General features: G+C 41.9%; 1 protein-coding gene across 6 annotated transcripts in view; it reads right to left on the bottom strand.

Annotated features, from left to right (window-relative positions):
- LOC102519441 (dTDP-D-glucose 4,6-dehydratase) overlaps positions 1–26568 on the bottom strand; it is an 89175-nt gene that overhangs the window by 25356 nt on the left and 37251 nt on the right. The window contains exon 1 of one of the 6 annotated variants that reach the window (XM_032496780.1): positions 2577–4443. The exons of the other annotated variants lie outside the window; for them this stretch is intronic. Within the exon in view, the coding sequence (XP_032352671.1) occupies positions 2577–2871 (295 nt within the window). The 5' untranslated portion in view covers positions 2872–4443. Of the gene's footprint in view, positions 1–2576; positions 4444–26568 lie in introns of those variants that run through there. 6 annotated transcript variants of the gene reach the window in all.

Genomic DNA, 26568 nt, shown 5'->3' with positions numbered 1-26568 from the left:
CAGCTGCTATGGAAGACGGTACAGAGGTCCTTCAAAATATTAAAAACGAAACTATCATATATTCCAGCAATCCTACTCCTGAGTATTTATCCAAAAGAACTGAAATCAGGATCTCAAAAAGATACGGGCATTCTCACATTCACTGCAGCATTATTCCCAACAGCCAAGATGTGGAAACAACCTAAATGTCTGTCAACAGAAGATTGGTTTGTGTATCTTTCCACTGAATTAACAAAGCTCAAGGTCATCAAAAGTCTGGTCACCAGACGCTAATCTACATCTCTTCTTTAATAAATTTTGGGTAACCCCAGAAGAATCCCTGGGGTTCTATTTGCAAAGAAATTTTGAGGTTACTAGAGTGGAGGGCTTTGGGGCACTCAAGATCAGGTTTAAATTCTGAAGACTGCCTCCTAAATCATTAAGAAATTACCCAAAAAAGGCGAACAACTCACTCTTTAAGGAGAATAAACTGAAAGACATGTGTCTTGCTTAAGGGCATATGATACATCACAGTGATTACTGTGTGTCCTCGATAGCTGTCTAGCTTGGTCACTGAAGACTCAGCCTAGTGCCCTGAGAATGAAAGAAAAAGACCATCTAGAATCATAGATGTTTCCATCCTAAGGTCTAGACAGATGAGTCTAGACAGATCAAATCATGGAGGAAGGGAGGCAAATCACAACCCAGTAGGGGCTCTCAGGGGCAGTCCTGACCTTGACAATGGCTAAAACTGGAGACCATACACCCTGAGGCTTCCTTTGACTAGTCCATAGACATGTGATGTCCTTCTGGATTTACAGGACAGGCCATGTTTCTGGTCTTCTACCTTCTTAAGTATGTTTATCCTTCTCAGAGCAGGGGATACCCTTTTATGTTTTGAAAGTAGGTCACTGTGATCCTAAGTTATTGCCACTTCTAGAGGAATATTCATAAGCGTTCCTGCAGGACAAGGAGAAGGCAATTATCCCTTCTATTCTGCCATTCTCAATTCCTTCCATCCTTGCTTTAAAAAAACAAAACAAACACAAAAAAACAAAAAAATTTGCTAGCCAAGTAAAAAAAATGAAGTAGACTGTGACAAGGAGAGTTAACAGTTGTATCTGATCTCCTCATGTCTTCTGCCCCCAGAATTCTATAAAATGGAGACTCCCAACCTTTGTAACTTGTGACACTCTATCATTGATTGACCTGGGACTAAATGTCTTAGAATAAGTTTTGAGTCATAGATAAAGAAGTTACTGTGTAGTGTGGTTTTCAACCCCACAAGTCAAATGAAATCTGCTGCATCTCATTAGACTGAAAAACCATGAGAATCTGCAAGATAATGTCTATCCAAGCAAACGCTCAATTAGCTTAGAAAAAAAAATGAATATACTCAACATGCTATTAAAACCTTTTTATCACAATTGATACCCTAAGACAAAACTAACAGTTCCTTTGAATCACAGAATTTAAGAATATGACTATAAAATGATTATAAAGCCAGAATTTTTTAAGTTTAAAAAAACCTGATATCATTCCTACATGCCCTTTGTACATTCCCTTAGTTTACCTTCCTGTACCCTACCTTGCCTAATTACCTATATTTTCCTATGTTCCAGCATCATAGAAGAACATCAATAAAAACATATAATTTAAAAAGGAAAAACTCTTCTACAGCTGGACACCGTAGAAACGTTTCCAAGGGCTCTGCTGAAGTTGCCGCTTGGGTTTTTTGTGTTTCGCACACCCTGCCAGCCTTTGAGTGTTTATCACTGCTGTGCATGTTTGCAGAACACTGGAGGGGAGCATCACTAAAGAGGATCTCAAAGGCTCAGAAGAGCCGGCAGAGTAACAACGGCACGGAGATTTCAAAGAAACAGGTAATAAGAGAGACCAAGGTCTAAAAGAGGGACGCCGAGCAAATTTTGAAATGCTCACATCAATCCCAGACAAGAGCGGGAGGAAAAAGCCATTGTTATTGAATAACAACCCTCTCTTCTTGAGCTCCCGGAGAAAGCGCTGCCCCCTCCCCAGCCCAACCCGCCCCCCCCCCCCCATCTCTGCAACGTTAGCAAGTTGCAACCCAGTCATAACATTTAAGAGCAAGATGTATCCTGCTTAAGGCCTGCTCAAAACATTAGAAACACTAAGACTCAGAGCATTTACCCTCAATGTCTGTCTTCCAGGTGCCAAGCCTCCCCCACCACCCTCTTCGACAAGTGCAGACCCATTTCAGAAGGAGAGGTCACCGAATCCATCTTGAAAGGACTTGCTCTGAGCTTCAAAGCTGACTCTTGGGCTCTTTAGCTCCCCGCCCCAACAAACAAGCGCGTGGTGGTTGACATGCGTTCACATAATGGAGCTTGGCCCACAGAAGATGCATTTAGTTTCCATAACTAGACGTACTGAAGGGTGCGAAGTGTATACAAGACATCAGCCTTACTCAGCTCGCTGTGTACGATGGACAAACTTGGTTTGCCTTGCAATCCTATCTAACCATGTCAAGAATCCCCTCTTCCTTAGCAGGGGCTCCATTGCCAGCGGGCCTTTCCCACCAAGCCGGGCGCATGCGCACCTCTGCCCGCCTCCCTCACCTGTGCACCTGCAGGTCCGGTGGAAGAACTTCCTTGGCCACTGTTCTCGGTCATCCTGGTTTCGCAGGACGTAAGGACCGCTCCAAGGCCTGGTGTCAGCCTGCACCTCCGTGCACTGGCCGCGGCCCTCCCGAGAGCCACAGACGTTGGCCGGGTCCGCACCCACTGGTGGGCAGCACTCCTTGGACCGCAGGCTGCCCACCGTCATGCAGACCCGGGGGAACTGCGCCCGGGCTCCCGGCGGGAGTCCGCAGCCGAGGCAGCCGAGCAGAAGCCCCCACCCAAGGGGGCCCATGGCTTCACAATCGGGAGAACTGCCTTGCCTTCTGCTCCTCCTTCCTCCCCTGCTTTCTCCTTGGCTTCCACTCTCGAGCTCTGGAGCCTTCACCTAGCTCTTGATTTTTGCTTTGGGGGATTTGCGGTTTTTCGGTATATTGTTTTTTTCTGCGTTCTGTTCCTCTCCTCTTGAAAAAAGAGCACAAAGATCACAGAACCCACATGTGTGCACGTACACACGTGCACACGCACAGGCTATTTTATGTGATTCAAACAACTAAAACAGATTTAATTCCATTAGAAGCGTCTCTAGCAGCGGGATTTAATGAGGGTAGCGCTTCTCACCGTCTTCCCCTGTTAAAGCAGGCTTTGTCTAATTGAGTTAATTTACCAAGCGCTCTAGTCATACTGCTTATTATACTGGTATTTCCAAACCCCCTCCTTTCCTCCTTAGCCCATGACTTTAATTGCCTTGAACTCAGTTCAAAAGCCAAATGCCGTGCTGCCTTTATTCTGCGCGGCTTGCCAGATCACGGGGCCTTGCGGGGTTTGTGTAAGGGCTGGGAGAAGCCGTCATTAGGGGGATTACTGGTAGACAAATCCTCATCGTTAGCACATGACCCAAAGGGCACAATGAAGTAGATAAAGTTTCTGGCTTTGTTTCAGGAGGGCAAAACCATCTTCATTATCTGGGCTCATGTGATCCAGCCAAGCTTGTGACCTCAGACTTCTGGGGAGTCAATAGATGCAGTGAGCTTTTCGTCAAAGGCCCTTCACAGACAAGCCGCGTTGCTAACCACACATCACTCCTGACTGCGCCCTGACGTGCGAGAAAGACCACTGCAGGCCGTCACACAACTTTAGAAATAAAGAAACATTGATTTAGGGCTGACGTACAAGGAATTGCTTTGTTCCACAATTAGGAACCCTCTTCCCTCCAGATAATAATGTACTATTCTCCTATTCAGTTCCTCTCTGCAGCAGGTTTTTCTTTTTCTTTTTTTTTAATTACACAAAGTACCATGCAACCAGAAATTCAAAATTGTCACTATTTGTCAGGGGGCAGCAGGACCACTTGGAACGAGGGCTTACAAGAGACTTCTGACGGACGCGAAAGTGGCACATTGTCCAGCTCCCATGTGCCAAGGCCTCCCCAGTGCTTCGGGGGCAGCGAGGGGAAGCAGCCAGACCGGCAGCGGTGGCTGCCTGTCAAAGCATCAGCACTTCCTCAGCGTGGAAACAGGACTGTCTTAGTGCCGGAAGGCTCTGGACAGCGAGCTGATGTGAAACCATTTCAGGCACTGCTCTGAAGGAAAAGTTGGAATTAAGTCATCTGAAATATTCCACTTGTATTCGTTTCCCCCAGGCTGCCTTAACAAATTTCTACTAACTGGGGGGCTTGATAGAGCAGAAATGTATTTTCTCACAGTTCTGAAGGCCAGGAATCCAAACTCTATGTGTCCATAGGGCTGAACTCCTTCTGAAGGCTCTAGAGGAGAGTCCTCCTTGCCTCTTCCAGTTTCCTTCTTGGTGGCTGCATTTCCTCAGCCTCCTTGCTCTGAGGCCACATCATCCCAATCTCTGCCATAGTACATGGCCTCCTCCTCTCTGTGCTTTAATACTGGTACCCTCGATGTAAGCCCTAAGCAGGGCAGAACAGAATTAAGAAATCTTCTTCCTGATACAGGAGGCTGGCTAAAGCAGTAATTTGGGGTCCCTCCTTCCCATTACATTAACTGAATTATCTTTTCGTATCAAGCCTTCAGCCTATATGAAGGCATGTAATGGCAAAATACGTGAAACTTGTAAGGCATTTTAATGTCATCTAATATACCTCACAATGTTGTTTTTATGAGGATCCAGGGGAGAGAAGTCTCTCAGGGTTCAGTATCCAGAAAAGCTGTGCTTCCCCATAGCAACTCGCTTGTCCTGAACTTTTAGATCCTATGAATCTTAGGACAGTGTTTCTTTCTTTGCCTTGGCCATTTCTGATGCTTAGAACCAAATTTGCAGCCTCACATCAAGCAATTGATTCTCACGGTGTTTTGTTTGACATTTGCCTTCACATATGTTCCTGGATTCTGGGAGTTTTATTTTATTCATTTGCAAATTTATGTATTTCTCCAGCCTATCTCAAATCCCTCGAGAAAGGAGGCAGAGAGATATATACATGCACACATTATTTCTGCGTACATCCAAAGGTAATAAACTCCCAGCCAAGTTGTTCGTAAGCAAAGTAAGGCTTAGAGAAGAATTCAGAAAGAATTCTTAAGAAGCGGTGTAAGTAATCACAGATCTAAGGACATAAGCCTAGAAGATCTCAGATCATAAGTAAGGCTTTATTTAAACATTGCCTTATTTACAAAAGGGAAGGTTTTTGCTAGAAACTGAATTGCAGAATCCAGGAGGAGACATCTCCTGGGCATTCTGAGACCATTTGTTGTCAGTGGAAGCCATAAAATCAAGGAAAGGACTATTCTAAGGATTGTTCTGAAACCCAGTAAAGAGAGGCAAGTGTGTATCACAGAGTGAAATAATCTGAGAGTAGAAAAATGCCTTATTAGAAAGCAATTTATTTTACCCTGTTCTTTTACAGTTGACGCAAGACTTGGAATGAAAAGTGATGTTCTGCTTTGATTTTGCTTCTCAGCACCTATTACCATCGTGCAGATAAGGACGCAATGTGTGTTCATGGGAGTGAATTGAATTAGATACTTTTGAGAATCGGGGAGTGGATAACGTGGGGAAGGCATGTAAAACTTTGGAGGGAGGATGCCAGCTGTGCTGTCTCTACATTCAAAGGAGGAAGAAATTGCTCAGAGCTTGGTAAGAAATCAAATAGATTGGTAAACGTTTCAGAGCCGTTGCGAAGATGAATACAGAAAAATCAATCATCTGCATCTGTCTTCTGCTTGTCAGTGAGTTGCCCGCTCTTTTCTCCAGACCTCTGAATGTGAAAATCCTCCCCGTTTTTAGCCCTGCTGGACTCCTCTGTCTGATGCTTTCTGATCTATTCTCTGCTGCCACATCATGGGGAAAAGAGATTATTTTTTTCCCCGTGTTCAAATTGTTTCCTAAATGCTGGGTGTCTATCCTGATAAGGATTTTGCTTTCTACATCTAAGAGCTTTTCTTTTCTTGGTGGGGTGAATTGTTCTTCAGAGGAATCAAGGGTGAGGAATGGGCTGTGTGGTTTCTGGTATTTCAATCAGATGCATTTTTTCCCCTCTTGCATGCATTTTTTGATAGTCTATCCTTAAGGCTGTGTTTACACATCAAACTGGTTTTTTTAATTTCAGATTTTGCATCACTCATCTTTATAGCCATCACAGAGCTTTGCTATTTATGCACACTTGTGCCTTTTAATCCCTATTTTATCATTTCGGTTTTTATCCTTCATCCTGGCAATGGGTAGTTAATTTGGATTTTTTTATGTGTACCCTGATAATTGAATGACTGACTTGGGTAAGTAATACAGCTACTCCTCCTTCAAAATATGGATCTGTGGAAGGGAGGGAATCACTCCCTTTTCTGCTCACTTCTTATCAAGTCCAGCAAATACCACCTATACATTTGTAAGGGGTTGTATGGGCTCAAAATGTAAAGTCTCGAGACAATTTTAGTACTGGCAGATCCACCAGAGTTTACAAATGTGCAGTTAAGACTGTTTGGGGTCTGGGAGGATCACCAAAATATAACATCAAGTGAAAAACATATTCACCATGCTAACATAGTGAGGGAGAGCAGTGTGTGTAGGTGTGTGTGTGTGCGCGCGCGGGCCTCTCTGTTTCTAGAACATACACAAGATACTGGTAAAGTGGCTGTCTCTGGGAAGGGGCTTCAAGGGCTGGGGAACCAAAGGGAAAAGGAGATTTATTTTCATTCTATATTTTCATAAATTTTGAATATTGAACTATGCACATCTAGTACTTATTTTTTTAACCATGAATTTTAAAATTTAGAGCCCAGAAATAAATCCACACAGCATGGTCAGTTAATCTTCCACAAAGGAGGAAAGAATATACAATGGAGAAAAAACAGTCTCTTCAGCAAATGGTGATTGGGGAAACTGGACAGCCGCATGTAAATCAATGAAGTTGGTACACTCCCTCACATCATACACAAAAATAAATTCAAAACGGCTTAAAGACTTAAACATAAGACAAGGCACCATAAACCTCCTAGAAGAGAACATAGGTAACACATTCTCTGATATAAATCGTAGTAATGCTCTCCTAAGGCAGTCTACCCAGGCAATAGAAATAAAAGTAAAAATAAACAAATGGCATCTAATTAAAGCTTTTGCACAGCAACAGAAACCATAAATAAAACAAAAAGACAACCTATGGAATGGAAGAAAATACTTGCAAATGATGTGATTGACAAGGGCTTAATTTCCAGAATATACAAACAACTCATACAACTCAGTAACAAAAAAAAACAAACAACCCAATCAAAAAGGGCAGAAGACCTAAACAAACATTTCTCCAATGAAGACATACAAATGGCCAATAGGCATATGAAAAAAAAAAAAGGTCAATTTCACTAATTATTATAGAAATGCAAATCAAAACTACAATGAAGTATCATCTCACACCAGTCAGAATGGTCATCATTATAAAGTCCACAAACAATAAATGCTGGAGAGGGTGTGGACAAAAGGGACCATCCTACACTGTTGGTGGGAACATAGTCTGGTGCAGCCATTATGGAAAACAGTATGGAGATGCCTTTAAAAACTGAAAACAGACTTACCATATGATCCAGCAATCCCACTCTTGGGCATATATCCCGAGGAAACTCTAATTCATAAAGATATATGCACCCCAGTGTTTATATAAGTACTATTTACAATAGACAAGACAAGGAAGTAACCTAAATATCCATCGACAGATGGCTGGATAAAGAAGATGTGTATATACATACAATGGAATACTACTAGGCCATAAAAAAGAATAAAGCAATGCCATATGCAGCAACATGGATGAACCTAGAGATCATCATACTAAGTGAAGTAAGTCAGACAGAAAAGGGAAAAATACCACATGATGTCACTTATATGTGGAATCTGGAAAAAAAAAAAAAAGGACACAAATGAACTTATTTACAGAGCAGAGACCAACTCTCAGACCCAGAAAACAAACTTATGGTTATCAGGGGGGAAAGGGGATGGAGAGGGATAGATTGGGAGTTTGGAATTTACAGATACTAACCAGTGTGTATAAAATAGATAAACAACAAGGTTCTACTGTATAGCACAGGGAACTATATTCAATACCTTGTAATGGCCCACAAGGAAGAAGAATATGAAAAGGAATGTGTATGTGTAGATATAGATATATAGATATAGATATAGATCTCACTAAACTGTACACCAGAAATTAACACAACACTGGAAATTAACTATACTTTAATTTAATAAATACATAAGTAATTTTAAAATCTTAAGTTAAAAAATTAAGGATGATGGGTACTTGTGAGGATGACATTATATAAAGGAACTTCCTGTAAGTAGTGAAAAAGAATAAGGCTTTGGTACAACACAGATTTGTTTTCTTGATCTTGGTCCTGCTACTTACTAGTTCAAGGATTTTGGACAATATGGTTAACCTCTCTCAGCCTCAGTTTCCTCATCTACAAATCACATTCACACTTACACACATACACACATCTAATCCAAGAAGCTAATTATAAGTGCTTTTCATTATATTTTTCCTCCTGGAAACTAAATCAGTACTTCTAACTTCAGCATATGGAAAATATTATTTACCCATTATACAATATTACTACCCAGAAATGAAGGGAACTATTCTTTTTTGGATTCTGCTGAATTAATTAAATGAAGATATGCTATGTTTACATGTATGCTATTCTCTTAGCCTTAGAACTTAGGATCTCCATCATTAATTATAACAAATAGATGTGTGGACAAGACTTAAGTAAGCCACAGAGATTGTAGGTAAATCAGATTTGAGGCCACTCATTAATTTCAAGAGGTGACAAAAATGAATTCTATCATTTAAAATAAAAAATACATCTTCAAAAAATAGTTGACCTGAATCTAATGCTTTATACCAAGCTCATTATTTTACAACTGCTGTCAAAAAGCATCTAGCTGTGGTGCCTAACACTGTCTTTGAAAATGATTCCTTCTCATTTAATCTCATCTAAACTAATTCAGTTACTTTTAATAGGCCAAGTGCGCCCCCCGCACGCACACACACACACACACACATACACACACGAACACACACACATAGCCCAAAAGAATAACTCTAAACTTCCAATTCATTTTATAAGCTATAAAAAAGAAATACGTTCTCACAAATCATGGCAGACAGCTATCTACTAAATGTAAATTTTGCTGTTATGAATTTTTCATTTCTAAAAAGCATTCCAGTATAAGCAGAACAGACTGAAAGTAGGGCAAAACAAGATAATTTCTTGGAGGTCTCAGTTTACTTCAATTAGGAGAGAAATTTAAAACAACGTAATATTTTTGTAACCACAGAACTCAATTTAAATTTATGAACACCAATGTCTATTTATGCTATGGAAATGGGTTTCATCTTGAGGATAATTCCAAGCCCAGGTCAAAACTCAGCAAAAGATACAGAAATGATGGCAGAGTGAACAGTCTTCTGATGGAATCATGTGTGTCCTCACTCATGACCCAAAGAAATACAAAGCTGTAAGTGAACAAGCAAAGCCATGGTGCACTTGGGGACTGGAACTATGGAGGGTGAAGAGTTAAAGAGTAAAACACACTTTAAAAAAAGACCTACGTTAAAAAAAAAAAAAAAAGTCTTCCTATATGTCTTCAATTTCCACTGAGGGAGTTTGAGCTCATATACTTTGAGTTGCCCAAGATCACACAGATGGTATATTAGTTTGCTACGGCTTTATAAGGAACTGTTAAAAGATAAACCATATTAAATATTTTAAGAGTTAATTTGAGCAAATACCGATTCAAATTGGGTAGCTCCAAACTGGACGTGGTTAGGAGTGCCCCACCACTGGGAGCTAGGGGCAAGGTTTTTACAGAGAAGATGCGGAAGCAAAGCAAGGAAATTATTTGGTTGGCTGTAGTTTAAGTGGTTGTATTTAGGGGGAAAGCTTAGCTGACTGTCTGTGATTGGTTGTTCTTAACCTTGAGGCTTTTACAGTTACACACTGTGGTTTAGGCTCTGACTTGCTTACATAGACGACCAGAGTATTAGAGCCACTCAGACCAATGGCCTCCTTGTCTGGTTACTTTAACACAAAGAACCACAAACTGAGTGGTAGAAATTTATTGTCTCACAGTTCTGGAGACTAGAAGTCCAAGATCAGGGTGTCAGCAGGGCCATGCTCCCTCTGAAAGCAAGTGGAGAGGATCTTTTACAGACTGTCTCCCAGCTTCTGGCATTTCCTTGGCTTATGGCAGCATTAATTTCATTCTTGCTTTTTTTTTTTATTAGACCTCATTTGTTTATTTTTTCTTTTCTATTTCTTTTTTTTTTTTTAATGGAGGTCCTGGGGATTGAACTTAGGACCTCGTGCGTGCTAAGCACACACTTTACCACTAAGCTGTTTCCCTCCCCCCAGCTCCAGTCTTCACATGGCGTTCTTCCCGTGTGTGTCCCTCTGGGTCCAAATTTTCCTTTTTATAAGGACATAAGTATCTGGTTTATGGGTCCACTCTACTCCAGCATGACCTCATCTTATATCTAATTAGATCTGCAAAAATCCTATTTCCAAATAGGGTTACATTCTGAGGTACCGGGGACAGGACTTCAACACATCAATTTAGTGGGGAAACACAGAGGGAACACAGTTTAACTTGTAACTGATGATAATGGTGAAACTGGACATTAAAACTCATAAGCTCAATCTCTTTTCACAACCAGGTCACCCTCAACATATCTGCAAAATTTTAGCTTTAGTAGAAGCGTCGGTGTGGGTCATGTGGGTGGGGGAAGAGACACTGAGGAGAAATCAGGGGGACACCATCGTAAGCCTTAGCTGCTTTCTGGTGACATGAAGAATTCTGCTTAATTTCAATTGAAATTCACAATTGAGTGGAGGCAGCTACTTCTGTAAAAGTTAGCATTTGTCGGGCAGTACCAGGAACGCCTGTGACTCTACAGTTAGTGCTATACGTGGTCTTTTTGAGCCATATTATCTTATAAATTATAGATTTGATGAGAAGTTTAAAGATTTTTTGGACCAATCATTTGAGAAAACCAGTGCCCACCCAGAGCCAAAAAATAACTTATCCAAGATTTCAGACCTAGTCAGCGACAGAGCTTCAGTGTCCTGACTCATAGTGCACTGCTCTTTCCTGACACAAGGCAACCAGGATGAGTAAAATATGAGATATCTCTTTCCTGATAATGGACACTTATTTTCCTCCCATCTTTGTGTCAAGTATCTCAGACAGTTACTCTTAATTCTCACCTTTCTGCCAACTCAACAGTTAGGGATGGACAGATTGAAAAGTGCTTAATAATATTTATTAAATGAGTTTTTGAATGAGAATAGGGAAGCGCTGAGCCTTTAAGGATAAACTCATCAGCTGAACATCGAGGTGGTCTCCTGACTCACTTCCCCTTGATCTCTATAGAAAGATCGAGGGAGCGCCTGTGCTTCCTTTAAAGTTGAGAAGTGGGCTGGGTTCCTCCTGGGAAAACTTCCATCTCTTCTCCTCCTAGATTTTCCCCTTGAACTTATGTCTTAAGAATCTCTGAGTATGGCTGCTCCTCTTCTTCCAGAAGAAAAATAGAAGCCTCCTTGTGTGTGGCACCATATGGATGTGGCGGAGGCTACGTTCACTTCCGGATGCCCCGGTCAAGGCCACTCTGAGACTGTGCACTGCGCTGAATGGTCTCCTTTGGGAATAACCCCTCCCTCAGTCTTCCCCACACTGCTACAAACATCCTGACTGTTCATAGGTTATGATTTTCTGTTCACAGTGTCCCTGTAACCTGATGATTCGAAGCTGTTCCTTCACATTTATATATTAATTTCATTCAACAAAATAATCAAGATTTAAGGTGATTGTCATGTAATCCTTTAAGGAAATACTCAAATATTTTAAGGTATAAAGAAAAATCTGTCTTAAGGGAGGTCTTCATTCAAGTGTGAGAGAAAAAGCCAATGTTGCAGAATCGTGCCAGGAAAGGCAGAGGCGCCTGCTACATTCAAAGTCTGGTGTGGAGCCTGGCTCTTCTTAATTTTCCTGGAAATGAAAATCTCTAGACTATGTGATACTTACTTTACTAGAGTTTTGCAAGATGTTACCATTGGGGGAAACTGGGTACAGGGCATGTGGAATCTCTCTGTATGATTTCTCACAAGTGCATAGGAATCAAAGTAAGAAGTTAATTTTAAAAAATCTCTAGAATAATGGAGTCAGCTAGCACGTTGGTGGAACTGCAGTTGCCACTGCATTCAACTACTTACTGACTGATCCTTGTTTTTCTAGTTCACTGATGGAGGCACCAGTACAATCATGCTCAAAGACATTTGTCCCTGGAATGGAGACCACGGTCTTGAGAACCAAGAGCAACACCCTTCTCGTCCTCTTTCAAAACCTATTTTCTAGTTGAATTCTTAAGTGCCCTCCCCACGCCCACCTGCCTCACCCCTCCAAATCAGCAAAGTGACCTGTATAACTGACAACCTGTAGAGGGATCTGTCCAAGGAAAGGGGATTGCTACTGTGTTCATCTTTGTGTTCAACACCTCACAAATAATAGCTGAATAATAAATGTTCACTGGAGGAACAAGTGAATGAATGAATAATGAATGATAAATAGTGACTATCTTTGCCTTAGGATTCAAGTTAGCTGAGGGTGGGAACTTACCCCAAAGAACTTGCTAATTTCCTGCAAATCAAAAGCCCAAATTTGAGGTTTAATATAAAGTTTTTCTGATAACAATGCACACATTCATTTTAGAAAATTTGAAAAACAGAAAAGCACGGAGAAAAATATTTAAATCACTCATAATTTCACCATCAAAGAATAATTCTGATTCCTCTTTTGCTGTTCATCATTCTAGATGAATGTAATGATTGATTCCTTCAATTGTCTTAAACTGGAATAATAGAACACACATTCCATAATCTACTTTTATCCTTCACTTAATTACATGCTGAAAACACTTTTCTATAATTTGCAGTTGTCAAAACACAGGGCAAAGGAAAGCTGAAAGCTTCACTCCATCAAAACCATGTCAGTCATATCAAAACAAGAAAGTGGCGGTATCCGGGGGCCATGGTGCTTGGAAGGCTCAGATTGTATCAGATTGTGACACGTGTGGACTAAAGAGAGTGGAGACTCTTTTGAAACATGACTCTGAAAGAGAGAACAGTTTGAGCCATTTTCATAACTAGCATGGTGTATAAGGAGATATTTGATGAGGGGGCATTTGACAGTAGGGCAAATCTCTGGCTGCACATTCTTAGTTACCATCCTCAAGAGACATGCAGCTTCTTGAAATTTAGACGCCTGCAGAATGCAGGGCAAATACCTGCCCCCTCGTATGCTGAGTGAAAGAAGCAAGACAACAAGAATTTGCACTGTGTGATTCTATTTATACAAACTTTAGAAAATGTGGGCTAACGTCAAGTGACAGAAAGGTGAGTGTTTGCCTGGGGACAGGGTGCCAGGTAGGGGTGTGAGGAAGGGATTACAAAGGAGCAGGAGGAAACTCTTGGGGGAGGTAGATACATTATCTTGATTTTGGCAATGGTTTCACTAGTATATAGCCATGTGAACACTCATCAAATTTTAGACTTGAAATATGTGCAGATTATTGTATGTCAATTATACCTCAATAAAGCTGCTTTTAAAAAAAGGTACTAGGAGAAAGAAAGAAAGAAAGAAAGAAGGAAAGAAAGGTAGGAAGGAAGGAAGGAGGGGGGGAGGGAGGGAGGGAGGGAAGAAGGAGAGAAAAGAAGAGAGAAAGAACAAATGAACAAACTAGGAGCAACCAAGATGCCTTCAACAGCTGTAAGGAAAAGCAAACTGTAGTACATCCACAAAATGGAATACTATTCATCACTAAAAACAAATAAGCTGTCAAGCCATGAAGAGACACTTAGAGACATTTAGGGACCTAAATGTACGTGGCTAAGTGAACAAAGCCAATTGAAGAAACAACATCCTGTATGATTCCAACCACCTGACATTCTAGAAAAGGCAAAATTATGGGGACAGTAAAAAGACCAGAGGTTTCCAGGGGTTCAGGGGAAGAGAGGGAGGAATGAATTGGTGGAGCACAGAGGATTTTTAGGGCAGTGAAACTATTCTGTACAATACCGTAATAGTAGATACATGTCATGACATATCTGTCAACACCCATAGAATGCACACCACCAAGAGAGACCCTTAAGGTAAATTATGAACTTTAGTTAATAATAACGTGTCAATATTGGCTCATCACTGTAACAAACGTAGTACACTAATGCAAGATGTTAATGAAAGGGGAATCTGGGGGGCCCAGGTGAAGGGGTATATGGGAACTCTCTCTACTTTCTGCCCAACTCTTCTATCAACCTAAAGCTTCCCTAAAAAATAAAGTCTATTAATGAAAAAAAAATAAGGTGCCAACCTTAATTTAGGAGATTCCACCTAATAGCTTCAAATTTCTAGCTAATCTTGAAGGACCAAATGCTCCAGCAACTCTGCGTTAAACCCACTCTCAACTCCCCAGATCTCCCAGCCTGTTCTTCCTGCCCCACGAACACTGCCCACCTGGCACCTGTAGGTCTCACAGTTGGTGATACCTGCCTTCCGGGGATGGTGAGCCTTCTAAGGATCCCGGCTCCTGGCAGGCCCCAGGAGATATCTCCTTAGATATCTTAGAGATCCACTTTTGTTCCTTTGTCACTTCTTCCCCAGTCTCCATCCTTTTGTGTGCGTGCTTCAAGTCACTCTTAGGTGCAGTCCGGCTCACTCATCTCACTGGGGGTTCCCTGAGACTAGTTCTTCCTGTCTATTTTGAGAGTTCCTGGGCAGGGTCCTACTTAAGAACATTTAATTGGTACCATTTACTTTCTCTCTGCTTCCTTCCCTCATCCCTATGCACCCGAAGTAGGGTGTCCTGTCTGTGTGTCATTAACCCTTTGCTGTCTGGCTTCTTAGGGTCTTCCCTAGCATTAGCCTAGCATTTGTCCTTTTATAAAAGAATGATTCGTGTCATTGTAGAAACTTTACAAAGTATTCAAGAGACCAAAGAAGAAAGTCATTTATCGATTAGTCCTTGACTCACAGATAGCCACAGCTCGCTATTTTATATTTATAGTTTCAATCTGTTTCAGTCAGTGCATACACATAATTTTAAACCAAATTGTGGCAGTATTACATCTGTATTATAATTTTTCCCATTTAGCAATATATTTTTCCCATTTTTCTCATATGGTTTTTAAGGATACGTAATAACTCACTGCACCACAAATAATCATGATGTTATCATAATTGATTTAATCATTTCCCTATTTTGGGACATTTGTGTTGTTTACAGTTATTCACCTGTATTAATAATTCTGTAACAAACATCCTTGTTGCTTAATCTTTGTACTCATCTCTGATCGTTTCCATGAGTTAAATTCCTAGAAGTAGGACTGTTGTGTTGAAGTACATGTTTATTTTTAATGCTTTTGGAACATGTCCCCATATTGCCTCCAAAAAGCATCTCCACTCCCAAAAGCACAGCACACAAGTGCCCAAGAAACAATTTCATCTTTAAGATCAAAACTTTAAAAAAATGTATTACAGCTATCATCAGTTCAAATTTTTGTGGCTTGGGGAGTGTGTGTCAAAATGCAAGATGCAAAAATCCGAAGTGAACATAAGAATATAACATGAGACCTTTATGGAATATGTCACAACACTAATGTTATAATACTTCTGCCACATGTTCATTGTTACCCAGTCTCTAACGACATTAATCACTCCACGATTGCAGAGGACAGAGATCTCAAAGGGAGGGGGAACATGGTTTAACTGGATAAGCCTTTTCGGAGTAATAAGAGCTTTAACAGTGATTCCAGATTTCAATTATGAAAAATGTATTGTAAATCTGGTTATACATGATTTACTAAGGCACCTCCTCGGAATTCATGCAAAGATTACTCTGCAAAGCGTAGTGACGCTGCATGGTAAGTCTGTTGAATAAAAGAAGTCAGCTAGCAGGCTTTCCTCAGAAAGGAACCGTATACCTGCGTGCCTCAGAGCAGAGCCAACTAATTGTTCTCTCCGCCCATCTCATTCTCCATTCACTCTGTCATCAGCATTCACTTAATCTTCGATGACATGTTGCTGTTACCCAACCCTATCTTCCGATCTCCTTCTGAATCCTATGAAGTACAATCCAGGTGAATCAACCCGGAGCTTAAGGTGCGTGTTTTATACTAGTTGTCTTTGGAACAGATTCTGGCATGTCGTCCACACTTCCGCCCATCTCAGAGATCTTACAACAGCAGGTACAGATCTTTGATCTTCAAGTACAGGCTGGTGGTAAGGTACAAAATGTGGGTATGCTAAAGCATAGAAACTGGAGGTGTGAAGGAGAGAAGATATTTACGGATGTTGTATTTTGGACTTGATACCTGAGCATCCTTATTTACCTGCTAACACGCTAAGATGACAACATTGTGTGAAATCTACATGGCTTTCAATGATCAGAATAGAACCAAAGACCTAGGATATAGATATAGATGTACCTTTTTAGATAGAAAAGAAACACATGAAACATTTAAGCCAAAAACAGCCAAAGTATCCAAATCCAGTAGAACTTCAGATGAGGGAGAGACTAGTGTGGACCATTGTAACCAGGGAGGCTTCACGCCTGTAGTAAGATCTGAAGAGGAAGTGCTGGGAGTATTAAAAGCACAGGAAGGAGGAAGGAGGGCTTCCCAGGTGGAGGAAGCAGTGAGTAAAACCACTCGGAGAGCGCTGATTTGGCTCCTCGGCCAAGTCAAATTCTTACTCACGTCTTAGAAAACTGCAGAGGACTGTTTCCTCATTTCTTCTGACTCCTGTCTGTGCTGTTTTCTCATTTGTGGCTCAGGGAGAAGGAATGGGCCATTCTGATGAGGTTCTATAATTGCCAAGGACACAGCCCTGTCCTCATGTCCCTTGAGATGCCAACAGGCCTCCTCCCCGTTCACTCACCGGCCATTCTACTGGGCCCCAGCCAGTAGTGCCAATGCAGGTAATGCCCAGAAAGTGGCCAGTTGCTGTGTAGACTGCCTACAGCATGGTAACAGGGCTCACCTGCGAGTTCAGCTGGGGAACAGCAAGTGGAGTCGGGGTGTGCTGTGTGATCTTCGAGTGGGATGTTTGGTCTATGCATCGGGACCATAAGAATGAGCTCTGAACTGAAGGACAGATCTGAGAGCTGTGGGGCTGAACAATGAGGTTTCTCAGAAAGACTGCAGCGAGAAAAATGAGAAGCAGTAAGACAGCATCCACAAAGGGCTGATATATAAGGCAATGATATGCAGCTACCCAGGCTCCTGGCTGCTGCCCACCCACTCTAACCAGAGGAACTCCTCATCTTACCCAGCAGGACTCGGGAACCAGAGTCAGTTGGTCCCAGCAACCCCCAAGCTTCCTGTTACCTAGTGCACTGTTAACCAGACTTATATATGGAAAGGGATCCACTAATTAAGTGTTCCCAGAAGGTACTGTGAGCCTGGATTAGCTCAAGTAAGATGAGATGATGGTCAAGTGTGGTTTGGGGGAGAGGCAAACCCGCAGAATTAGGGCGTGAGGTATAAACTGTGTTGACTATTTTCTGCATTACCTTTAAACCCTTCTCTAACTGCCACCCAGAAGAGACACGCCTGATGAAAACCACATGATTCAGGCTGAGCGAACCAAGCAATGCTTCTTTGTGCTCAAGATTTCACGGTTTGTGTCATTTGCAGCAGGGGGAACAAAACACTTTTCAAAAGACTAAATCTTTGAAAGCAACCCATGTTAAAACCAACCGAGTCATTCATCAGATTATTCAGAGAAAAGCAAAATAAACTAGTATCAAAAGTGTGTCCTAAAACACAAAATTTTGGACAAAGTTTCACCATTGAAAATAAGATCTGTCAAGGCATACTAATTATGGAGTTTCTCAAACCCACCACCCTCGCCAAAATAATGGTCATTTGCTAAATCACAAGAGGGTAAGTGTTGAAATAGGGGATTGAGGCAATGATGGAGGTTGGAAATAGCTTCCAGATAATTTCTCTCCCACCCTTTAGTTTTATTTCCCTACCAACATCTCCTTTTCTGTCCTCTTCTAACTTACCATCACACTTCCTCATTCTCTGAAGACCTTGACCATTGGACCACCGCCATTTCTGCCATCATCCAATGTGACTTCAAGGTCTATGTGAACACCCATCTGGGATCTGGACTCTCATCTCCTTGAGCTTATCTCCAATAAATTCCTCCTCTCCTCCAGCTTAGACATCATCCTCACAGTCCTGTTCTTGACTTTAACATCACCTGAAACTGTGTGGCTTCCAAAGATGACAACTCTGTGTAATTTTGGAGGTAGAGTAGTGAAAACATGCAACTACCCACAGCCTCCTATCCTCCCTGCTTCCTTGCTCAAGCACTCAGTAGCAGACTGAATCATGGTCCCTGAAGATAACAGGTTCTAAGCCCTGGAACCTGTAAATGTCACCTTATTTATGTTTGTTTCCTTTATTTCTCACCTGATGTTACATTAGTCTTATGGGACTGCCAGACCTTTGGATCACTGGATTTCTCCCTGCCCTCTCCACTTTCCTTTTTGTCTTCTCTTCCCTCCCTATCCATCCTAAATTCCACTTTCCACCAGTATAATATTGCAAATACTCACGATTCCCTTGTCCTTCTCTCTTTGCATAGCCAGCTGACTTACTCTCCACCTAGATTCACCCAACCATTGGCCAGTCCTGTGCCAGCACCGGAGCAACTAAGTGTTATTGCAGAAAAATCATTCATCCATGCAGATGGACGGATGCCACCAAAAATTGTTGGTGTGAGTCTCAAAGGGGCCTTCCACCCTATTTGCCCTCAGTCATGTGCCAGAGCATACAAATCCAACTGCCAGCTCAACCTGGAGGACACGCAGGCACTTTAAACCCAACGCATCCAAAACTGATCTCAGGATCTCACTCTTCAAACCTGCTCCTCAGGGTTCTGCAGTTCAGGAGCCGGTGCTAATACTGTCCAGTCACTCATACCGGAAACCTGATGCTCAACCTCAGCACTTCTCCCCTCCTGTGTCCTTGGTCAATTCATCACCAAATCCTGCAGATTTTAATTTTTTCAAGGCTTTTCTAAACTATTCTTTTTCCCCTACTTTCCACCAGTGCCACGTTCAACTCACCGGTGATTGGTTGCCTGAACTGGGGCCGTAGCCTCTGCACAGACTGCCCACATTCACTCCTGCTCTCTTCCAGCTGGTTCACTTCTCGTGACCAGAGTTCATGTTTAAAACACAACTTTGACCATCTTTCATCTGCGCTTCAAACTGAGTATCTGGGTAGATTTCTGTTCCTCGTAGGATAAAGTCCCGAATCCTTAGCAGGGACTCCAGGCCCCCTCCCGCCATGATCTGCCCTCTTCCCCTCCCTGCGGTTTCATCCCGCCTCCTGCTTCTCCCTCATCTCTAAGCTTCAATCTTGCTGGTCTGATTTCAGTTCCTAGAATGCACCAAAGTCTTTCCAGCTTCAGAGTCTTTGCCCATACTCTTCCAACTGGATGGAAAGTCCTTTCTCCTTTGCCCCACTGTCACTCCCCCACCCCCAACCTGGCTATTTCTTGGCCCTAGTAGCTGCTTATTTAATTTGGATGGAAGGAAAAAACCAGAAGGTTGGGGATATACAAAATGAGCACAGCCTGGTTTTGCACCTGAGTTTGCATCTAGACGCTTGCTCAGTCTCATCTAACCTAGTCCCATCTCAGAGGGAAAAAATTATTTTACATCAAGAGGCATATTGAAGTGGGGGAGGGTACTGCTCAGTGACAAAGTGCACACCTAGCATGCAGGAGATCCTGGGTGCAATCCCCAGTATTTCCACTAAAAATAAACAAATAAACCTAATACCTCCTCCCACAAAAAAAAAAAAAAAAAGAAAAAATGGTTAAAAAAAAAAAAGAAGCATATTGAGACACATGGCTAAGACATTTAAGATGGAAAGAGTTGTCTGAATCATGGCCACTGTGATCTACTGTGTGAGTTGTGCCCTGCCCAAGGGCAGAGTCAGGAGGTGGCAGGAGCTAAAATCCATCCACACTTGACTTTCCAAGCTACGTGTCTGTGGGGACTGCTTTAGATGAAGATGTGCCTTTTTTTTCTAACTTGCACAATGTAGGGTAGGGGCTTATGGTTTCCTTGATTCACATCCCCAAAATGTAGGCTTCTGGTGATATAAGCGGTGCCCAGAGAAATGGAATAGCCTGGAAGTCAACCAGGTAGTAGAGGGACCAAGGGCAATACGATGCTTGTGGCAGATCCATTAACCAGCCACCGAGCAGCTCAACCAGCTAAGCGGGAGGGAGAACAGAAGAAGAGCTAAATTCGTTTTGAGCTCTGAGATGGCAATTAAGGACATCTAAGAGAATCTGAGAGTGGTTCCTATCTGACTTTAAGATGTCTCTCCGAAGTCAAGAAGGGTCAGATGGAGCCTCCAAACATACATCTCACTGCTTAATATTCCCAGTCATCTCAGCGTTAACCCCTTGGCAGCTTTCAGATACCGCACCACTTGCTGCAAAATTAAAATTAGAATCAATACAGTGAATACTCAGTACGTAAAACAATTTAAGGCTCTATTCCAGCCTGAAGTTTCATTTAAACTGTCAGAATAAAAAGAAAAGACAATCCTTTGTTCTCTCCATTTCACAATCCTGCAAAAGGCCTCTTAGCCAAAGTAGCTCCTCTAATCTTTAAGTTTTAATTAGCTGCCCACAATTCATAAAAATATCAGGAATTAAAACGCTGATACCTAATTCTCCTGAGAAATGGCACACAATTAACCTCTTTCTTCTGGTCAAAGACGGAAATTGAGAAAGGGTAATGACAAAATTAATCTATTCTGGTGGCAAGATGCGCCGCCGTGCCGGGAAACAGCCACCCGCCCTAAGCCAACGGGCGAAGCGACCTGGAGCGCGCGGGGGGACTGCAGATTCCTCGTGGATAGTCTTTCATGCCCATGACAAGTTAGATCACAAAACCACTCTGGGTTCCCAAGTCTTACCAGAATGTTCAACGATTCCCCCAATTAATCCCCCTAGCTCACCTTTTTTCCCTCTCTATAAACAGATCCATACATAGGCTTTTGATAATATCTGGAGCACTGGCTTTCTAACAAGGCAGATGAAAAGGCTGAGGAACACACACCTTCTTGGCATGATCTTGAGATCAAACACACGCCCGGCAGCAAAGTCAAATGGAGTTGCTGGTTCTAAGTTTATGCCTTTCTAGAATAATTATTTCCCCCAAAAGGTAGACACCGCCTTTTTTTTTTTTTCCCTGATGGCAAATTACACGGTAAATATTTAAATAGGGTAGCCACATGTATCTAAACCTAGTGGAAAGCTCACAGAGACAAAATAGAGTCCCAAACCTTTCAACATATGCTCTCAATGAAGACGGGAGGAGGTGACAGGGGAGGACAGAGGCTGCAGAGCCCATCTGCCTGATTTCAAACCCCAGCATGGGGACTCACTAGCTGTGTCATCTTGGGCAAGTTGCTTAATCTCTCTGAGCTTTTGCTACATATCTCTAAACTGGAGACGGAAACTTATAGCATGAGGATGAAACAGAGAACCTGGCACTTCACACAAGCACTCATTAAAGTTAGCTGCTACTGTTGTCAAGAGAGGAACCCAAAGACTTCCCATGAGTACCAAGAGAGAAAGGTACTGTTTCACATTCTCAAAGCTTGGGTAATTCCAACTGCTGACGTTTGGTTTTAAGGTAACAGCTTTATTGAGATACAACTCGCATACTATGCAATGAACCCATTTAAAGTGCCCACTTCCATGGCTTTTTAGCATGTTCACAGAGCTGTGTATCCATCACCACAATCAACTTGGTCGCTGGCAAAGCGAGAGTTCAAAGCCAGGCTGCAGCCTGGCACCAGAATCTATGCTCTGAACCACAGCATCTGACTGCATCTTGCCAGCAGAATTTAATAGCATCAGTGTGGGGTTTTGAATATGGCTCATCATTCCAGGTGTCGGTAATCCTTGCCATCCGTGGGTCTATCCCCATGTTCTGAATGTGAGATGATGGTGCACTTCCATTCCATTCCCAGTGGGTTATTTTATGCCACAATACTAGGAGAACTGGGAGCCACCAGCAACTCCCTGATGCAAAACACAGCAACACTCACTACTCTGAGGGCACGAATGTATCCATGTCAGGGCCCCTCAGAGAAGCCTGGTAGACCAGAGTTCCCAGTGTAGTGCCCAGTGATCTGAGATTTTTTTGTGTGAAAATAGGTGAAACACTCCCAGGTAGGTAGGCGAGATTCTTTCTGATTGCTGAGGGCTTCAATAAATAGTTGGGGCAAAAGCAAGAAAACTTTGAGTTATCACCAATACTGTGGCCCATCTGTGCCCTCGGGTTGGTAGCACATGGTGAATTGCAAATAAGCTCTAATAATACATTGGTACTTTTAAACGGCATAGCCCAGCTTAGGTTGCCCTCTTCGGTGGAAAATACCTTCAGCCACTCCACAGAGGCCCTATGGAAAACTGAAGTCAATTCAGTTTCTCAACAGAAATATAAAAGAAGTGTTAGCAAGAAACAGTCTAACCCTCAATGCCAGGAAAGGTTAGGCTGTGTTTCCAAAATGGTGTCAAGAACTAGTTCAGAAGCCAGTAAGTGACACAAAATCCTTCTACAGCTAGAGACAGTGAGCCCTTTATTTAAGGCCCAGTGGACCAAATTACGTGGCCAGAAATGCGGCAGCTACCCAGGGCCGGTAGCAGATACAGTCTAGGATTCAGGGCTGACAGGTCCAACCCTCCAGGATGCCAAGTACCAAAAGGCCTGGGCCAGGTGATTTCACATGGACATTGGACAGAAAAATGTTCTGGGAGCTGCCAGGGCCTGTAATGTCCAGCAGCTGCTCTTCAAAGGGGACCTCCCCAGCCCCAAGCACACCTGCTCAAGGCCAACACCTGCACAGCCGCATAACCAGCAAGAATGAGTAAACTGATAATTGGTGGATTGAGTAAAATGTTTCCATCTTAAGGCATGTTCCTATTTGTGTTGGACTGTTTGTTTTCTTTATATCTCTCTGAACACAAAACCTTTATTTAGCCCATAATCTCTCAGTTACATCTGGAAGGTTTTCTAAAACCTGTTTATCTAGAAAGCTATATAAATCTTCCATTTAAAAATAGCAGTCAATTTAAAAATAGCTTCCATTTAAAAATAGCTCAATATCACTAATTATCAGAGAAATGCAAATTAAAACTACAATGAGGTATCACCTCACACCAGTCAGAACAGCCATCATTCTAAAGTCCACAAATGACAAGTGCTGGAGAGGCTGTGGAGAAAAGGGAACCCTCCTACACTGCTGGTGGGAATGCAGTTTGGTGCAGCCACTGTGGAAAACAGTATGGAGATTCCTCCAAAGACCAGGAATAGACTTACCATATGACCCAGGAATCCCGCTCCTGGGCATATATCCAGAAGGAACCCTACTTCAGGATGACACCTGCACCCCAATGTTCATAGCAGCATTATTTACAATAGCCAAGACATGGAAACAGCCTAAATGTCCATCAACAGATGACTGGATAAAGATGATGTGGTATATTTATACAGTGGAATACTACTCAGCCATAAAAACAACAACATAACGCCATTTGCAGCAACATGGATGCTCCTGGAGAATGTCATTCTAAGTGAAGTAAGCCAGAAAGAGAAAGAAAAATACCATATGAGATCGCTGATATGTGGAATCTAAAAAAAAAAAACAAACAAAAACAAAGCGTAAATACAGGACAGAAATAGACTCACAGACAGAGAATACAGACTTGTGGTTACCAGGGGGGTGGAGGGTGGGAAGGGATAGACTGGGATTTCAAAATTGTAGAATAGATAAACAAGATTACACTGTATAGCACAGGGAAATATACACAAAATGTTATGATAACTCACAGAGAAAAAAATGTGACAATGAGTGTGTATATGTCCATGAATGACTGAAAAATTGTGCTGAATACTGGAATTTGACACAACATTGTAAAATGATTATAAATCAATAAAAAATGTTAAAAAAATAGCAGTCGGAACATCTTAAGGAACTTGAAAGATGCAGAGAATGTTACTGTTGTTGTTAAGACATTTATTGAATGTCAACCATGTGATGTATGACTATGATCCTCCCTCATGGGTTTGTGACCTGCATTAACGCGGGTTAGTGCCCTGGTGAATCTTGGTCCCCGAAATACCTCAACTTGTCCCTGTTAGACTAAGACAAGCTCGTGCTCTTTCTGGGGCACTAACGCAGAGGTCATGCCTCCTGCTCTCCTATGCTGGAGAAGGTTTAGAGCCTTTTTCTCTTCCTTCATTTTTCAATTTTGCTAGTGAGACATTTTTGAAAATATATCAAAAAAAAAAAAAAGAGAGAGAAGAAAACACCAAAAATCACCCATAATTTAAAATTAACCATAAAACCTTTTTAGTCCATCTGAAAGAGTTGCTGATTGTGAAATCAACAGACGTTAAGAAGCACTTCTTGAGAACCTAAAACATTTCTGGCACAGGACTGGGTGGCATAAAGCACAGAAAAGGGAGTAGGAATCTCATTCTAGACCCTCAGAAGAGTCCATTCTCTTGCTAGGGCCAGGGGCCATGATGTGGTAGGGAGCCAGCACTGGGAGGATGAAAAGGAGGGAGATGTACCGTTATCCATTGGATAAATATGCACTGAGCACTTACTGTTTGCTCTCTGCTATGTACCTGGATAGAGATCTTAAGGAGATAATAGCAGCCAGTCAGGAAACATCATCCAGATGGATATATGGTTACGGTGTGGGAAGTACAGAGCAAAAACTACACCTAAGCTTTCCTGGGAAACCAGGAGGGGCTGATGCTTAAACTGATTCCTGAAGGAAGAGAGTGGAGCAGGAAGCTGTAGGGGCTACCTGAGTGGTTGCCTGGAGCCACAGGCTGAGCTCGCTTGCCCTTTCTTTCTTTCTTTCTTTCTTTCTTTCTTTCTTTCTTTCTTTCTTTCTTTCTCTCTCTAACTGAAGTATAGTCAGTTTACAATGATGCATCAATTTCTGATGTACAGTGTGATGTTTCAGTCATCATACACATACACATATTCCTTTTCATTATATATTGAAACGTATTTCAAGATATTGAACATAGCTCCCTGTGCTATACAGTAGAAACTTGTCGTTTTATTTATCTATTGTATATATAGTAATTAGTATCTGCAAATCTGGAACTCCCAAGTTATCCCTTCCCACCCCCTTTCCCCTCTGGTAACCATAAGTTTGTTTTCTATGTCTGTGAGCCTGTTCTGTTTTGTAAACAAGTTCGTTTCTGTCTTTTTTTTTTTTTAAGATTCCAGATATAAATGATATCGCATAGTATTTTTCTTTCTCTTTCTGGCTTACTTCACTTAGAATGATGATCTCCAGGTCCATCCATGTTGCTGCAAATGGTATTATTTTATTTTTTATGGCTGAGTAAGATTCTATTGTACTTTCATGGATCATCTTATTTAACTCTCACAAGAACCCTATAACATAAGTATTTTTTTCCTCTATTTTACAGAAAGGGAAGCTGAAGCTGAGAAGTGTTCTGTAACTTACGAACATTACACAGCCAATAGGTGGAGTCAGAGCCCGGGCCCAGGCAGCCTGCTTCCCGGGGCTGTGCTCTGGGCCACTCTCCATGCCACATGGGTGCACAGAGCAGTGGCACCCACCGTGGTCTCAGCCTTCTCCTCCACCTCCTGCTGAGTATCTGTTATATAGAACCCTGTGCCCTGATCAAACTGTCCTGCTTCGTTCTCTCTTCCAAACATTACACTTCCAAAAGCTAGGGACTGCAAACAATCTTCCAAGATTTCCAGTTAGATGAGTGAGCTATGCGTAAACATAGTCCATTCTGATATCACCTATTAAGGAGGGTGGTGTGGGATCTGTATATTCCTGGAATTGGCAGCGAATCCAAACAGTCATATTTCTGACCAACATCAGATTTCAACATCAGATAAATCAGAGATGGGACAAATAATATAACATGAAACTAAACAACTGTCAACCACTATACATTTAAATGAGTAGAAATATGACCCAAGACTAATAAAACAGGCATTAATGCATGTACATACTGATTACACAAAAGGCCCCAGTGAATAATTAAGTGCTCATATAGTTTTATTGTATATAACAATTATAAAAGCATCATTATATCCTAGTTCTGACCTAAAATGAATATAGTATCCAAAATAATTAAGAGGTAAACAGTCATTGAGCAATATGCTTGCACGTCACCTTAGAAATTTGTCAGAGGAGCAAGATGTCCTAGGTTTCTTTCCAAAATCTCACCAAAAAAACGTGAGAAGATGCCTTCCCCCTCCCACGCGGGATAAATGGCTTGAAGCTAGAGGAGATATTCCCGTTTCTGCTGACAAGAGAGAGCTGGGCTGAACATTAACTCTTATAAATGTTTGACGTTGATAGTGTTCTTTCCATT

The sequence above is a fragment of the Camelus ferus genome, chromosome 14, assembly GCF_009834535.1.
Source record: "Camelus ferus isolate YT-003-E chromosome 14, BCGSAC_Cfer_1.0, whole genome shotgun sequence".
NCBI lineage: Eukaryota > Metazoa > Chordata > Mammalia > Artiodactyla > Camelidae > Camelus > Camelus ferus.
This window is presented reverse-complemented; position numbering and strand designations above follow the sequence as displayed.